Source organism: Osmerus eperlanus, chromosome 10, assembly GCF_963692335.1.
Source record: "Osmerus eperlanus chromosome 10, fOsmEpe2.1, whole genome shotgun sequence".
Lineage (NCBI taxonomy): Eukaryota > Metazoa > Chordata > Actinopteri > Osmeriformes > Osmeridae > Osmerus > Osmerus eperlanus.
Window position 1 is genome coordinate 10,918,745 of NC_085027.1, and position 15,291 is coordinate 10,934,035.

The 15,291-nt window shown below is 42.1% G+C and overlaps 2 protein-coding genes across 12 annotated transcripts in view; one reads left to right on the plus strand and one right to left on the minus strand.

Annotated features, from left to right (window-relative positions):
- Positions 1–9: 9 nt before the first annotated feature.
- Positions 10–9,967, plus strand: LOC134027781 (sodium/potassium/calcium exchanger 1-like). Of its 2 annotated transcripts, XM_062470886.1 has the most exons (11): positions 10–246; positions 762–1,898; positions 3,158–3,259; positions 3,507–3,615; positions 5,628–5,681; positions 6,319–6,399; positions 7,050–7,252; positions 7,346–7,615; positions 7,892–7,981; positions 8,231–8,397; positions 8,826–9,967. In XM_062470886.1, exons 2-11 carry the CDS (start codon positions 930–932, stop codon positions 9,073–9,075), a joined length of 2,295 nt encoding a protein of 764 aa, XP_062326870.1. In that variant the 5' UTR covers positions 10–246; positions 762–929; the 3' UTR covers positions 9,076–9,967. The 2 variants fall into 2 exon arrangements, with proteins under 2 accessions (XP_062326870.1, XP_062326871.1); XM_062470887.1 differs by lacking the exons at positions 5,628–5,681; positions 6,319–6,399 and having other exon boundaries at positions 27–246.
- A 560-nt stretch (positions 9,968–10,527) lies between these two features.
- Positions 10,528–15,291, minus strand: part of LOC134027780 (C-myc promoter-binding protein-like) — a 41,440-nt gene continuing 36,676 nt past the window's right edge. For 9 of the 10 annotated variants that reach the window (XM_062470885.1, XM_062470883.1, XM_062470878.1 and 6 more), the window contains 5 exons: positions 14,839–15,093; positions 14,076–14,193; positions 13,139–13,301; positions 12,929–12,993; positions 10,528–12,779 (listed from right to left, as the gene is read on the minus strand). In XM_062470885.1, the coding sequence (XP_062326869.1) occupies positions 12,643–12,779; positions 12,929–12,993; positions 13,139–13,301; positions 14,076–14,193; positions 14,839–15,093 (738 nt within the window). In that variant the 3' untranslated portion in view covers positions 10,528–12,642. Of the gene's footprint in view, positions 12,780–12,928; positions 12,994–13,138; positions 13,302–13,388; positions 13,857–14,075; positions 14,194–14,838; positions 15,094–15,291 lie in introns of those variants that run through there. The other variant, XM_062470877.1, reaches the window with a different exon arrangement.

Genomic DNA, 15,291 nt, shown 5'->3' on the forward strand with positions numbered 1-15,291 from the left:
TATCATGACTAAATCAACTGCAATTCCTTGAATTAACAGCACAGTATATGTGTTAATGAGAATTTGAGAGCTGTACACATAATCCTCTTACAAGACTACAGGTATTATGCTGAGCTACGTTGCAGAATTGACCCGCGGTGCGCCCTTGTAGCTGCCCAAAAACTAGTGTCAGCATCTCTCAATCCATTACGCACAGCTGGAGTGACCTCGGATACAGAGGACTGGGAAACAAGCCTGGGAAATAAGGTAGGCTGTGGTTATGTTTTATAAAAAATTACTACGTTGTTGTTTTCTTATAGCATAGCCTAGATTAAGATTTTTCTGGAATGTATTTGACCTTGTATCGCCTCCTCAGCTGTCTTTACAATATTTCATCATCTTTTGCAACATCTCCATACGATTTTTTGGCACTTTAATTCACACGTGCACACTGGTTCGTGGATTTAATTTTAATCATGGCTGTTAGGATTTCGTTATCTAGATATCATCACGTTCTGTTTGGTTCTTTTGTCACTGTAAAGACTAAATAACATGCCAAATAATCGCGAGACACATTGTGTTGTTTTGTCTAATACACGTGGCTTTTATTTTCTGCTCCCATCGAGAAAACCGAAAGCTCCTGTTATGTATCCATAGTAACAGGTGGCTGTATCTTTCCCCTTCTCTACCTTGCCGTTAAGCATATGGCTACTGAGGCTGCACACGAAGCTGCGTGGATAAAAAAATAAAATAACATTCATTTATCTGTTCCCTTGTCCTAGGTTGATGCTGGGACATAATAATACACCCAGAAAAACACAATGCTAAAGTGTGTTCACCTCTCCCTGGGCTGTGTTATTTTGCCAAATGATAGTGCCAGGACCAAACAAAGTCAATCATGTGTCTGACATAATTTGCGCTTGGACTTGACAAGCGTTCCGGCAGTGACCATGCATCTGCCTCAAAGAAGGAGACTCCATCATAGTCGCATACTCTTCTTCCTCTCAGGTGTGTTGTTATGCTGCATCTACACACTAACTTTCAAGGCCAGGCTCTCAGAGCCATGGCTCGCCCTCCAGACAGCGAAGGACGCTGGGGGAAAGGAGGACGATGATAGCGTTTTAAAGATAGACACACGGGACCTTACTGTGTCTAATGTGACTGAGGTAGATGTTATGTCTGAGAGTACCCAGGCACCCCTAGTAATAACCGTCAACAGGACTGACCTCAAACACTGTATCTATGTGGACCACGAGCCTCCAGAGCTCACTTCAGCTCCAACTCCCACAACCCCTGCACCAACCACCATCCCTTCGAACCCCGAAGAACCCCCTCACAGTAAGGGAGAGTATCCAGAAGACATCTTTTCTGTGGAACAACGTAAAGAAGGCTGGGTGGTTCTACACATCCTAGGGATGATCTACATGTTTGTTTCCCTTGCCATCGTTTGCGATGAGTTCTTTGTGCCTGCGCTGGGCGTCATTACTGACAGGTTGAAGATCTCTGACGATGTCGCTGGGGCAACATTTATGGCCGCTGGTGGCTCGGCCCCTGAGCTTTTCACCTCTCTAATAGGGGTCTTCATCTCCCATAGCAATATTGGCATCGGCACCATTGTTGGCTCAGCTGTCTTCAACATCCTGTTTGTGATTGGCATGTGTGCCGTCTTCTCCAGGGAGATGTTGTATCTCACCTGGTGGCCCCTGTTCAGGGATGTGTCCTTTTACATTGTGGATCTCCTAATGCTAATAGTCTTTTTTCTGGACAACACCATTATGTGGTGGGAAAGCATGATGCTAGTTGGTGGGTATGTGTCCTACGTGAGCTTCATGAAGTTCAACGTTCAGATTGAACATGCTGTCAAGACACAGCTCAACAAGCACATGAGCAGCGTCAAAGCCCTGGAAGAGCCAGAGAAGGTTAGTAAATGTCGAGAAGAAATTGACATTACAAAAACACCAACTTGCTAAAAGAGCCTCAAGTAATAACACCCATTGACAGGAAAAATATAGGTACTCTCAGATACAACAATAGCAACATACAGACAAATCACAGAACAAGTTCAATATCAATGTGGTACACCTTTGTGGCAAACTTTAATGCGTAGCTATGCAACTTGAGACAAAATGTTCCCTCAAATGCAAACAGAAACTGTAGCCACTGTATGCATGCACTGAACCGTTGACAATGATTTGCCCCTATGTTTATTCATCTGGGCCCTTGAGCAGGTCATGGAGAGGCAGTGTTTGTGTGGCAGCCTTTGATGAGGCTGAGCTGAATGGATCCCAGGTGTCAGTGGGTGTGTGACGGTGATGAGATGTAAAGTAATGTGAATGTCATGTCTGAAGCACTCATGGAAACATGGATAAGCTTGCTCAACTGCCTTTTGCTAAATAGCCTCAATAGTCCTATAAGTTTCTGCTCCATTTATGTTCATGTGAATTGATTTTCTTTCAAAAAAAGAAGAAGCAATAATTAAATTAGGATCGATCCGTGAAGAGTTGATTTGAGGTTATGGTCTTCAACTATGACAGCAATGACATATTGACACCCACTGAAGCATCTGCACAGGGCACACCATTGTTAAACCCTTGGTTCTGATATAATGCTAGAATAGAATATAGCCTCTATAATGGCCCTCACAGAACCTATAAAGCTACCATAACGCTCATTAATTTCCATCCACACACTCCAGAAAACACTCCTGCAATCAAAATGTATGAGTGTAGGAAGAACGTGACTCTGCACCAAATGGGTGTCTTGGGTCAAGGAGCTCGGCATTTTGCTTGGAGAATAAGTACCCTTCAAGTCCATTCTACAGGCTATCTTTCAGTCTCTTACGTCTTACTAAAACATAGCATCTAAAGTGAGATTAAGAAAGAGATTTCTGAGTTTTGATTTGATTGCCACTGTGATTTAAACAGGATCTGTTTGCCTTTTGTAACTTAATGGTTTGCAGGTGATGTATTGGTTATCATCAAATCAGTAAACTACACACAAAGCCAGTTTCATGGGGAGCTAGTATTTTGGGTGTGGTGTCAGAGCTGAACATTTTTCAAATGCTAAAGGAAAATGTGATGGTGCTTTAAAAACATGCTATTCTTGTTCTATTTGGTCTTAATGGTCCACAACAAATATTACATTGTTTCTTTCATTCATTGTGCATCTGAATGTGCAGGAGAGTGGACCACAACCCCCTCCGGATCCAAAACAAAACAACCAACCGAAACCACACAACCCGCCATCGCCACAGCCTGCAAGGGACCATGCCAAATTAAAGGTATTCATTTGAAAAAACACACCTTTTCGCACACTTCAACCATTTAAAATGCACCAGTCTGATGAGAATCCAAAATAACTGTGGAACTTGGATGTTCTTCTTGGATGTTCTTCATAATTGACGCTTAGATGTTTACTTTAATCAATTCATGTTTGTTTGTGACCCAGTTTTGTACGGCTTGTCAGAATGTGTTTGTATATGTGCTCAACGTCAGTGTGAGTGTGTATCATGTTCTCCTCTTCCTTAGGTGAAGCCTATTTTACAGCGAGGGGGCAGTAATGCTTCCCTCCACAACAGCAACTTGAGGAACACCATCTTCCAACTCATGATCCACACTCTGGACCCAGTGGGAGAAGGTAATGTACGACTTTCCTGGATTTTGTAAAGAAAAGTAAACGTTTATCCACTGGTTGATCAAATAAAGTTTCTGTTTCCTAAAAGAACAGTTGTGGCTTTGATCCAAACACAATTGTCTGGGATGTCCCAGCAGCTTTTTTAAACCTCCTACATTTTAGGTAGTTAGCAGAAACCTTCAGAGATTGGTGCACATTGTTATTGGTTGGCTAAAATTAAACTCCTTGTGTGCAGGGGAAGATCTATATAAATATTCATGGGGTGGTAGGAGATTTTGAAGGGTTGGATTTTGACTTAAAAAATGTGTAATTTGTTGATGGTCCCTAAACACACGCGTTGTTTAGGGACCGGTCGTAGCGGTGCTAATCACCGGTTAAAATAACACAATACTGGGCGTCCGAATATCTGTTGAATATCGAACTTCAAACTAACTTTACCACGGTCATCTGCTTTCCCAAAGCATTCACGAGTTAACGTTATTAACCTCAATTCAACTCCATGCCGACAATTGCTTCCTTGAGTTGGAGCCTTCTATGGTCAGTTTGCGCCTTCCTTGCGTTCAAATTAAAGCAACTTCGGTCGGCGTTGTGGGGAGGGTGGATGGAGTCGTCTCATGCTGCATTTACTTGCATTCGGATATTAGAAATTCGCTCTCGCAAATGTCCGATGAGCCACAACTTTTCTTTGTTTTCAAAGCTGCCAACTGGGGTGGCAAGGCTATTTTTAGGGTGGCAGTTGCCACTTCATGCCACCCCGGTAGACCCGCCCCTGCTTTTGCGCAAAATGAAAACAAACTTTATTGTTGAATACTGTAGTTAGAGCCCAACTCAGTGTCAGGCAAACCATAAAGACAGACAGGTAGTGCAAGTACAGTAGGTACAATTATAAGTGAATCTTGTGAATATCATCTTACAATGCCAGCCTGTCCTTCATACCATGAATTGGCCATAAGAACTTAATTGAAAGAAACATGCACAGCCGGTAAAAAACTTGCAAAGTAGGAAGGAACATGTAGAACCTGATGTTCAAGTTAAAACATATTTGAATAATTATTCACTAAATCTACCCCAAACCCTAACCATAACCAGTCGTTGCCTTTTATTAGACTTGTTAGTTTGATGGTAATTTTTTAATTTGATGTCACAGCTTCACCCAATGCTAATACTAACAACCAAATGACACAAAGACTCTTTCTCACTTGGGTTGGGCTCATTGTGGTTATTTAGGATTGCTCCTGAGTGGCTTCATCTCAAGGACTGTTTAAGAACTGGTATCCCAAGGACTGTTCTTCCTCAGCCGCACCGCCCTCATTATTTATTTGTACCTGTACCTTCCGGCAAGGGAGTGACCTTCAGTCTGCCCTCAGGCTGGCCAGGCCCTCTCCCCACCTCACCTCTCCTAGCTGTGGCTGATCCTTAATCAGCTTTTCAATACCGGCTAATAAAAGCTGGTTAAGAGCCAGCCTCCTAGCAGCTCAATCTCTTTATCTCAATAGGACTGTATTGTTCTGTACTGGTCACAGCTCTAATGTGATGAAACTGCAAGTCATTGTCACTCTTGCGACTTGCAGACAGGAGAACTTGGGTTTGAGACTTTGAGTCACTCGTAAGTCGAGAAGAAATTGACTTGAGTCTCAACTAAGACTTGTGATCAGTTGACAGCTCTGTAACTTACACATCTATTTGCTCCTGCATGTACCTTGAATCAATCATTTTACAGCAACTCTGTTACATACAAATTGCATTAACTGGCCAATTACAAGTTCCGTAAGAGCAGCTAAATAACTTATAGCTCTACTGTAGGTAGAGTGTTGTCAGAGATGTTACCCATGTCTGTATGTTCAAATACGTTTTTTGTACAAAAACCTTTAGCCCTCCAGATCCAGATTTGGATATCACTGGTCATTGTGTGTGTTGTTGTGGATTTACTATGACTTTAGTTGTTGACACAGTACACTGTTACTACAGTGTTAAATGACAGCTGTAAGAGATGTGTTCTGTCGTTTTCATCATAGATACAGTCTTTAGAGGGGACATTAGAGGCCCCGGCCAGAGGAGAACTAGACGAGGTAAGAGGGGCATCAAAACGTTCTGCTTATCAAATCCTCACCTCATGCCACCCAAACCCGTTCTATTTGGGCTCCATACTCTTCCAGAGTTTTTCCGTTCCCTTGTAATGGAGAGTGGTGTGATGCTTTTGCATGCTCATTCACTCATACATGATGAGTAAATAGGTGCATCGTGTGATTGTGGTGACTGTTCTCCGTGTCTGAAAATTAGATACAGCCTTTAACGGAGATGTCAGGGTGGAGGGGTCAGTGCAAGGGAGAGGTCAGTTGAATAATGCTTGTTGTCATGTTTCGTGGTTTTCAATGGTGTTGTGACATGTTGTTTTTGGCTTTTTCGCAATTCTGTTATGTAAAGGAATATGCTGCAGGAGTTATTTATTCAGCACATTTTCAGTAACAGTGGATTTAGTTGTGTATTGTTTGTCTTGTGACTGTTGTGTGTCTTGGCTTTGGAATGTTTTCTAAGAGACACATAGCACTGTGCATCAGTTGCATGTTGTTGTAAAGATCTGTCAGAAATATTAATTCTGTTTGGGCAATGTGTTGCTTTTAGAGGTGACAGTCTTGTTTCTTATGGCTGATAAACATTTACCTCGAAGCTGTGAATTGTATCAGGGAGAAACTTTCTTGTTTGCAGTGAGAAAAAAAATCAAGACTGAGGTGTTGAACCCCCAGGTCAGAGAGAAGTTAGAATGCAAGTCCCACTGCAAAGCTGAAGGTGAGATGTGAATTGTGAGTCTATTGTGAGTCTCTCCACCACTGTCTGGTCTTGGTCTCAGCGTCTCACATCATCTTTATGTTTTGTCTGTGAATTGTAAGTAGTATGATGGAGGGTGGGTTGATTTTGGCTAGTTCCCCTCAATCACTTGGCCTCTCAGTGTGTGTGTGCAGACGTCACAGTGAAAGGCAATTAGGTGCTTCAGTGCCTGGGGTGATTGTTATTGCCACTTGCACTGGAGTGTAGCAACAAGGGGCCCTGTGACCATAGCCTAGAGTGGCCCCTACCCAGACTCAATCAACTCAGGGATTAGCATGCAGATGGGTACTTTGTGTGTGTGTGTTTGTGTGTAAAAGAGAGCTATTGTGTATATTTTGAATGCACGTTTATGGGATGTTTGTGCATGAGCAGGGGTAAATATACATTTCAAAACAATAATGACTAATGAATAATATATTCATATTATGATATAATATAAAATGTGCATTGTCTAACTAGTTTGTGGATTTAAAGTAAGTTATAAATCAGTCAATGTGTGTGCAGTGAATGACAATTCATGATCGAACTATCCCCTGCTGACCTCAAACAAGGGATTTTTCAATTCATGAATTGAGATAAGTAAAATTGAATTGAATTCCAATTGTCCCCAGCCCTGTCGGGTTGTGTCTACTTTTTCTGTCCTCGTTCAGGTATAGACAAGAAGCCTGATCAGGCCAACTCTGTCAGTGTGCAGGTGAGCCCCGTGGCCGAGCCCTCCACATCTGAGCCCGCCAAGATGGAAGAGAAGGAGAAAACAGAGCAGCCAGAGAAAACAGAGCAGCCAGACAAACAACCAAATGAGATACTCTCTGAGGTGGGAAGGCCCTACTGTAATATTTTAAATAAATCTCAAAATGAATTTCAGTAAATAATTCTGCCTATGTGTTTCTTCCCTGTTTTGAAACAGGTTGCAGCAGTCTGCCCAGGTGAGGATGAAGACCTGGGGGGCAGCGATGAAGATGAGAGCAGTGATGATGATGAAGATGATGACGATGACGATGACGACAGTGGGGATCAAGATGATGAAGAGGCGGGGGAGGAGCAAGAAGAGGAAGAAGAGGTTGAAGAACCACTGTCATTAGAATGGCCAGAAACTAGGCGCAAACAGATCACCTATCTCCTGCTGCTGCCCATTGTGTTCCCTTTGTGGCTCACTGTGCCTGATGTTCGCAATCCAGTACGTAACACAGACCATTGTGTTTCTACAATACATCACCTGTGTTCATGGACTGTGTTTGTATATCCCTCAATGACCATGAAAGTTTATCTGGCCCTACTAATGTTCTGCACACGTACAGTATTCACTTTGTTCATAAGCATGACAGCAGTCTATCATTACATCTTAATGTACTTCTGCTTGTGAGAGTTCAGAGCGCTTTTCAAACACAGTGTTGTTCTACCTGAATGCATCTAATGTATGCATGTATGCATCTAATGTATTTTGTTTTTGCAGGGATCGAGAAAGTACTTTGCTATGACGTTCATCGGCTCTATCATGTGGATTGCAATATTTTCCTATCTAATGGTGTGGTGGGCTCATCAGGTTAGTTAGTCGAGAATTATGTGATTTTGTTGGCTATGGTTTTTGTTTGTTTTTAGGCATAAATGAAAACTGGAATCAATACCGCTTCCATGGCTAGTGAACATACTGTTCAGTCCATCTCCATGGAGATCTGCATACAAAAGCAGACAACAAAACAGACATTTAGGGATGTAACTCGGTACACAACGTGTGTAAAGTTGACAAAAAAAAAATTCTGCATTGTGTCAACACCATCTTCACCTGCCCTAGGTGGGTGAGACTATAGGCATCTCAGAAGAGATCATGGGCCTGACCATCCTGGCGGCAGGCACCTCCATTCCGGACCTCATCACCAGCGTGATCGTGGCTCGTAAAGGCCTGGGAGACATGGCTGTGTCCAGCTCGGTCGGCAGCAACATCTTTGACATCACTATGGGGTATTCAACATCATTATCATTTTGAAATGATCCTAGTTTACCTGCTGTGTCTCCGCCATTGATGTTCATATTGACACGCATAGGCGAGGTATAGTTCTCTGAAAAGAGGTAGAGGCGTCACATTCCATGTACCTCGACCTGTCAGTCCTTGGCGGAAACCATATGGATGTATCCATAAGTGGTCTAAGTGAGTGAAATATTCTGTCATAGTCAGTATTACTGCGGGGTGTTTGGCATGTGTGCTCATATATAAAATGTATCTGCTGTACCTACATACTGTACATACAGTATGTACGTATATGCATGTCGCTTGTTAAATTTGCATGTCGCTTTGGATTAAAACAATCATCTAAATCGAATAAACTTAACGTAAAATGTGTGTAATATTGACCTTTGGTTTGTTATCTACGCTGTTTTTCTGACGCTAGCCTTCCAGTCCCCTGGCTCATGTTCTCCATGTTACATGGCGGTGTGCCTGTGGCGGTCAACTCCAACGGCCTCTTCTGCGCCATCGTGCTGCTGTTCCTCATGCTGCTCTTCGTGATCATCTCCATCGCAGCCTGCCACTGGAAGATGAGCCGTGCGCTGGGCTTCACCATGTTCCTGCTCTACTTTGTGTTCCTGATCCTCAGCGTCATGCTCGAGGACCGCCTCATCATCTGCCCCATTTCCATTTGAACACAGGCAGGGGACTGCAGAGGGTCAGAGAGCACAGCTTCTAAATGAAAGAAGTACGGTCTAACGCTCACTGTTAAAAGTGATGTATGATGGCTTACAGGTTTAACCAATTGGTTTGGTACATTAGGTCAAACAAAGTTTAAAGCTTTTAAAACAGTTAACACAGACTTACACATTTTTTCATCAATGGAACAATACAGTATTGTCAGCTCTATTTTAACAGCTGTACAAAGCGCTTTTGTTTGAGTAATTGTTTGCCCCTTTTTTTAAATATTCCACTCCACAAGATGTCCTCATTATGTATTTTCTTGTATGCAAAACTATTTTCATTACTGTTCTGGAGGTGTAACCTCATATCTGGCCTGTTCATCACATATTGTTGAATTTACCATACACTATAGGCACAAACTGTAGAGTATCAAATACACTTGCAGTTTATTTTTTACTTTGATGAGCAAAGCTTGTGTGAAATCTGAATTAAGTTTTGATGTTTGTTTAAAGAGGGAACTGTTTCAAAATGACAATGCATTGAATGTCGTCAACTGAAATTTGTCATTATAATTTAAAAAGGTTATTGAAATATTTCTATGTTGAAAACTAGATTATAGTGCAACTTAACACTTCATGTTGATGGAGAAAATGTTGTTAAAATCCAACCTTTTTTATATGTAAAGGAATGTATCGTTGATGTAGAAATGTGGTATTATTTTGACAAGATTAATATTACAGTCAAAATGGTGAGTGTTAACAGAATGTGGCAAAAATGTGTGCAAGATTATTATTTTTAATAATTATTTATTAAAATAAACCAGGTCATAGTTAACAATTCACTTCAGAACAAAATGTCTATAAGGTAAAAAAAAGAAAATAAATCCCTATTCACTGTGAAGTGGTTGGCTTGACATGAAACTGCCTTCACAGGCTCACATTTTATAGAAGTTAGAATTGGGTAGTGTTGTTTTCACAAGAATCTGTTTTATTTATCCCTCACTCACTTTTCTTTTAACAGGGAAACATTGCAAAACATTATACTACAAATGTAATGGTAGTCTAATGGTAGCTGTAAAATCCATAAAAGAATACTAATAACACAAAAAATGTTTGACAGGTGCACAGGCGCTTGTTATGTCCATAGAATGTTCTGTCTTGGAAAATCATAAAAAATAAAACACTTGTAATCATTGTTGAATCACCTGTCAGAATTATTGTGTTGAATGTAAATTGTGAAATGCACTTGTGTGGGTAAGATGGTTACAAATGTATTATTGATAGGGTAACTATCAAATGCTGTACTTACAATTCATGCTGCAATACAATTATTTTTAACACATTCAATTAAGGTTCAAGGCACTGTATTTTAAATCAAGCCTCGTCAGTTTTATTACTTATCTAATATTGGTAAAATAATATTCCCGTCGATTTTACTGAAGGACAGTGAAGGAACTGACTACGCACAGTATAAGTGTTTTTATTTACAGTCAAAGATCACCCTGAAGATCCAGTCAAAGGTACATTATCTTCACCAGATCCAAAGACCTGTACAAGTACAGATGTGTAAACACTATGAAGATTTACAAAATGTTTTTTTCTACAAAGGTCAGATAAAATATACATGGACCTAAATACAATGCAACATTTACATTTTCTTTTAAACAACAAATATATAACACACAAACTGACAGCACAGCTTTCGCAAGCTGCTGGTGCCCTTTTACTTGTTACTTCATCTTCTGAACTCATAGGGTTTTGTTTTTACTGTAAAGAATCTCAAGCTTTCAAAACAAAAAAAGTGACACTTCCTGATCGATTGCATAGCACTATTCTAGGCCTGGTGACCTCAGCTGTCAATCACTGAAGTGGCCAGTGCTCATTGGACGCTACTTGATAAGAGGTCCTCCTCCAGCCATCACATTAGTCTGTTGAGTTTTGACTACAAGTCAAGAAACATAACTGTACCTCACTTCAAGTGAGACACCTCTTTAATGTAAACCCATGAGATGAACAAAGCCACTCAGTTACAAACACATTCTGATACAACAGGGTATCAAAATGTAAAATGTAATGTAAAAATACATTTAATCCTGGCTTGGAAGGGGTTCCACTGCTTGATGATAATGCTCTGCTACACTTAAAATGAGGAGTTTGGGGCACAATTTGAAATGCGTGCCTGTACAGTTGACAAAAGCCGAGCTTGAAAATAAAGAGGCGTCTACTTCAGGTGGTGAGAGACTATTCAAACAAACATTCTTTATCATATTTCAAGGCAAAACTGTGCCTAAAGGCTGAGATTTGTCCTATTCATTTGAACTGTATCAACACAGCTACTGATATCCTGGTGCATTCATCTTTTGTCTTCACTGAAGTACTGCGTGTATCACATAACATTCTGCTGTGCTTTTGCACAACCATTAACTGGTTTTGCTGATCCTACCACATGTAGTTTAAACTATACTGCAGTCTAATGTTAATACAGAATACTTAATTAGATATTTGTCTGCAAAATGAACATGTAAAGATTTTAAGGATGTATCAAGCAAAGGATGAGCTTTGAGTTTATCCATCTGGACGACAACTGAACTGTTCCTTAGATCAGTATGGTTACTTGGACCAACACTGTACAGTTTCTGATGTGTGAGAGAGGGGTAATCAGTTACTGTATCAACTGTGGTGTGATTCATCACATCTATAACAGACCGTAACCACATACCATCTATCATCCATACAATCTGTTGTACCATCTTTGGACAATAGAATGTTGGTTTGCTGAGCAAAAATACTAGAAACTACTGTACAGAAAATGTATCCTCACTGATTTGTATAGATGTCTACAAAAAACCTCATGTAATATGAAGGGGAGAACCACAGATATTTAAGACAGAAATAGTAGTATTGCATGTGTATTACATTTGGGTAGAAACAATATTCTCTTCATTGGACCACAGACCAAATGCAGTTAATGTGTCTGACTATATTAATACTAATACTGCTGTCTGACGTTCCATTTTCTACAGCATAATGTCCTATTGAGGAAGTAAAAAAAAAAATAGCAACAATAAAAAGTTTAAAGCTAAACCTTCAAATGTTTCACGGTAACATACGTTTTCGTAAAAGAGGAGCACAAATTCCACATTATAAAATTGACTTTTGACCGATTTAAAATGACTTTAGTGCATCCGTTCACTTCTCTATTTCAGAAATTCAGATGTTTAAACTGTGTCTAACTTATGCAAGTTGTGAGTATAAAGTCTCTGCCTAGTTGTACAAGTTGATAAACAGGATGCTCTAGCAACAGAAGCTCCATAACACTAACATTGGTTTGTCAGGGATCTCCTCATCCCCACTGCTGCTTGTCTGCTCATTACGTGGGTGACCAAAACACGATCTCCTTACGGTCACTCACATTCACAGATTCTTTTTTCTTCCTGAGCTTGTCTTAAAGTGATCCTCTCGTCTTCTGTCTTCCGTTACCTGTAGTCTTGGTTGTGAGCTGAGCCAGGCGCACGAGGGCGTGTGCCGTAGGTCCGGGGTCACACATCGAAGGTGAGGTGATTGGGGGGGGGGAAGAGGTCAAAGGTAGGGTTCGCCAAATGTCTTGCGGCACTCCATGACTCCGGTGCTGGGGGGACGGTCGCAGTTATGAGTGAGTTTGACCAGGTTTGGAGTGAGGCGGTCGTATGCCATCTTGTACTCACGGTCAAACGCGTCTGAGGAGGGAGGGGAGGAGAGAGTGAGCAGACCGATGTCATGTTCATACAAATAAAAAAGGATACTTACATTGATAATACCCATTTCCATTGGACGTAAACAGTAGAAGTTAATAGATACATAATTTGTATGGATTAATGGAACTCACCAATATCTATATTATCCTTTCCCAAAGCTACCAAGGACAGGAAGAGAATATCTCTGTACAAACTCCTGTGAAACACAGAGCACGACAACAGTAAACAAACACGATTCCTTCCCACCGACTTCTGCATCATCCAATCAAGTGTATATTGCAACATTCTACAAAGCCCTTCAAGGCCTCCTCCGTGTTTCTGTGGCCTGGGCGCCCCCTGACCTGTGCCTCCTGACGCCCAGCGTGTGGCCCAGCAGCTGGAGCAGCTGGCCCATGGGCCGCGTCACGTCGTTCCTCTGGATGCTCTTCACCACGCTCTGCAGGAGCTCCTCCCCAAACGGCCTCTCCTCCTCCCTCACCGGCCGCGCCAGCGGGTAGCCCACGTCTGGACAGGACACAGGGGCAGGATGGGGAGAGAGTCAGGGTGGGCCGGGTGGATGTGGCCAACTCTTCCACCTCGTGTGTACGTTCAAACACGCACACGCCTCGTCATATACAGTGTATATTCACCTGTATGTACACTCACGCAAGCAGCAGACATAAACCAAAAATGAAAAACTCTTCCTCAAATACATTGGTGTATTTGAGATCCAACAACATTACGACAAACATAAAGCGTTCCATAAATAATTGATCACCACCACTAATATGAATATAATCATAGTTTCACTCGAATCACCACAAAGACCATCATTCCAACCATGACTAAACAAAAATGGAGCTGCTGGATTGACAACACTCCCTCTGTATATCCAGCAAAGTTGTGTACGAAAATACATTTTGACAACAGAAATGCACTTGAAAGTTGGACTTTCCAAAACATACTTTTTAAAACGCACAAAGAACAAAACAAAGGACAGGTAACAAACAATGGGACTCATGTGGAAAGCCCAGGACGCAAATCGACACTCACTGTCTAACAAAAGCGTACAATTATGCCCTGCAAGACAAGGAAACAAGACTTCTGTTAGCCAATAATCAGAGGACATCACAGTCATGACATGTCCCAGACTCCTAGTATGGCATGTTCCTAATGCAAGATTGGAACAAGGTTTGGATATGTTACATAAAAATAAAAAAACTGTTTTAAAATAGACAAAATGGCCCATGCCTTTGGAAAGACGTGGTCTGTGTCCCTGTGGCGAGGGTGAGGACTTACTGTGCGTGTTCCAGAGGATGTAGAAGGGCTGGACGGGGTCCTGGTGAAGCTTCAGGTTGTCCCACAGGATCTGGATCAGCACGTGCTTACTGTCCTCGGACATCCAGCTCCGGGGGACCTGGGGGCAGGACACCAGGGTCTTGAGCCACGCGTGCAGGAAGACACAAGCGTATGCAGACACAGTACCTCTTGCACTGTACACCAACAACCCCACTGAGGAACACATCTCACAACTTCATGTGAATCATCATCATCACCATTACAAACAAATGAAACGTAAATCTGCCTGTTCTGTGCCCTGTTCCTCTGAGGCAGTAAAGAAAAGACAGAGGGTGAGAGTTTGAGAGGTAAGGCAGTGTATTTCTGGATGGAAGGTACTGAATCTAAATGGTTGTGATTGCTCTCCAGCTCTTGACCGCTCTGTCCTTGGAACATGTTGAGCCATACGCACGCCAGGACAAAAGAAAGTACTCGGTTCGCTGTTTGAGCCAACCGTTGTGCTACTGTTTTCAAAAAGCTTTATGTTTTTTTCGATCACTTGACTAATGGAGGCTGTGCCACTCTCACAACTCTTGCCAAATGGCAGGAGATAATGCCTGTTGGTCCAGGTTACAGTCATACGAAACCTTATTAATCTATTTTTGGAGTTTTGCCAAAGATTCTTAATCATACAACAGAATCAGGATTCCCATATGAAGAAATGTTTCCCCACGCCTAGTGTATCTATCGAGTGTGTGCAGTACGTGTGTGTGTGTGTGTGTACCTGAGAGCCCCTGTTGCAGTGCTCAGAGGTGAGGATGAGGCCTGGCAGGTTGCTGGGCAGGTCCAGCCGTCTGAAGTACCACACCAGGTTCCAGTAGATGATGGGATGGTGGTCCACCATGTTGGATGCTGTGATGACGGCGTCGCCCTCGTTCTCCAGAAGACTCTCCAGCTCTTTCCACAGCACCAGGGGGCTCAGGTAGGGCACCGTCACGGGCTCAGGGTTGTGAAGACGCCACTCCATGCTCAGCGGGTCCTGGGGGGGTCGGGGGGGGGGGGGGGGGGGAGACAGGAAGGACAGAGAAGGGAAACGGACATGGTTAGACCTCCCGATTTATTGTTTTTAGTCAATGGTACAAACAACATGAGGTGTTTGTTGAGAAGTACGTCTCAGGATTTTGAGGGTTTATGAAAACACACTTTACGGAGTCAGTAGATATTGTGAGAGCGTGCG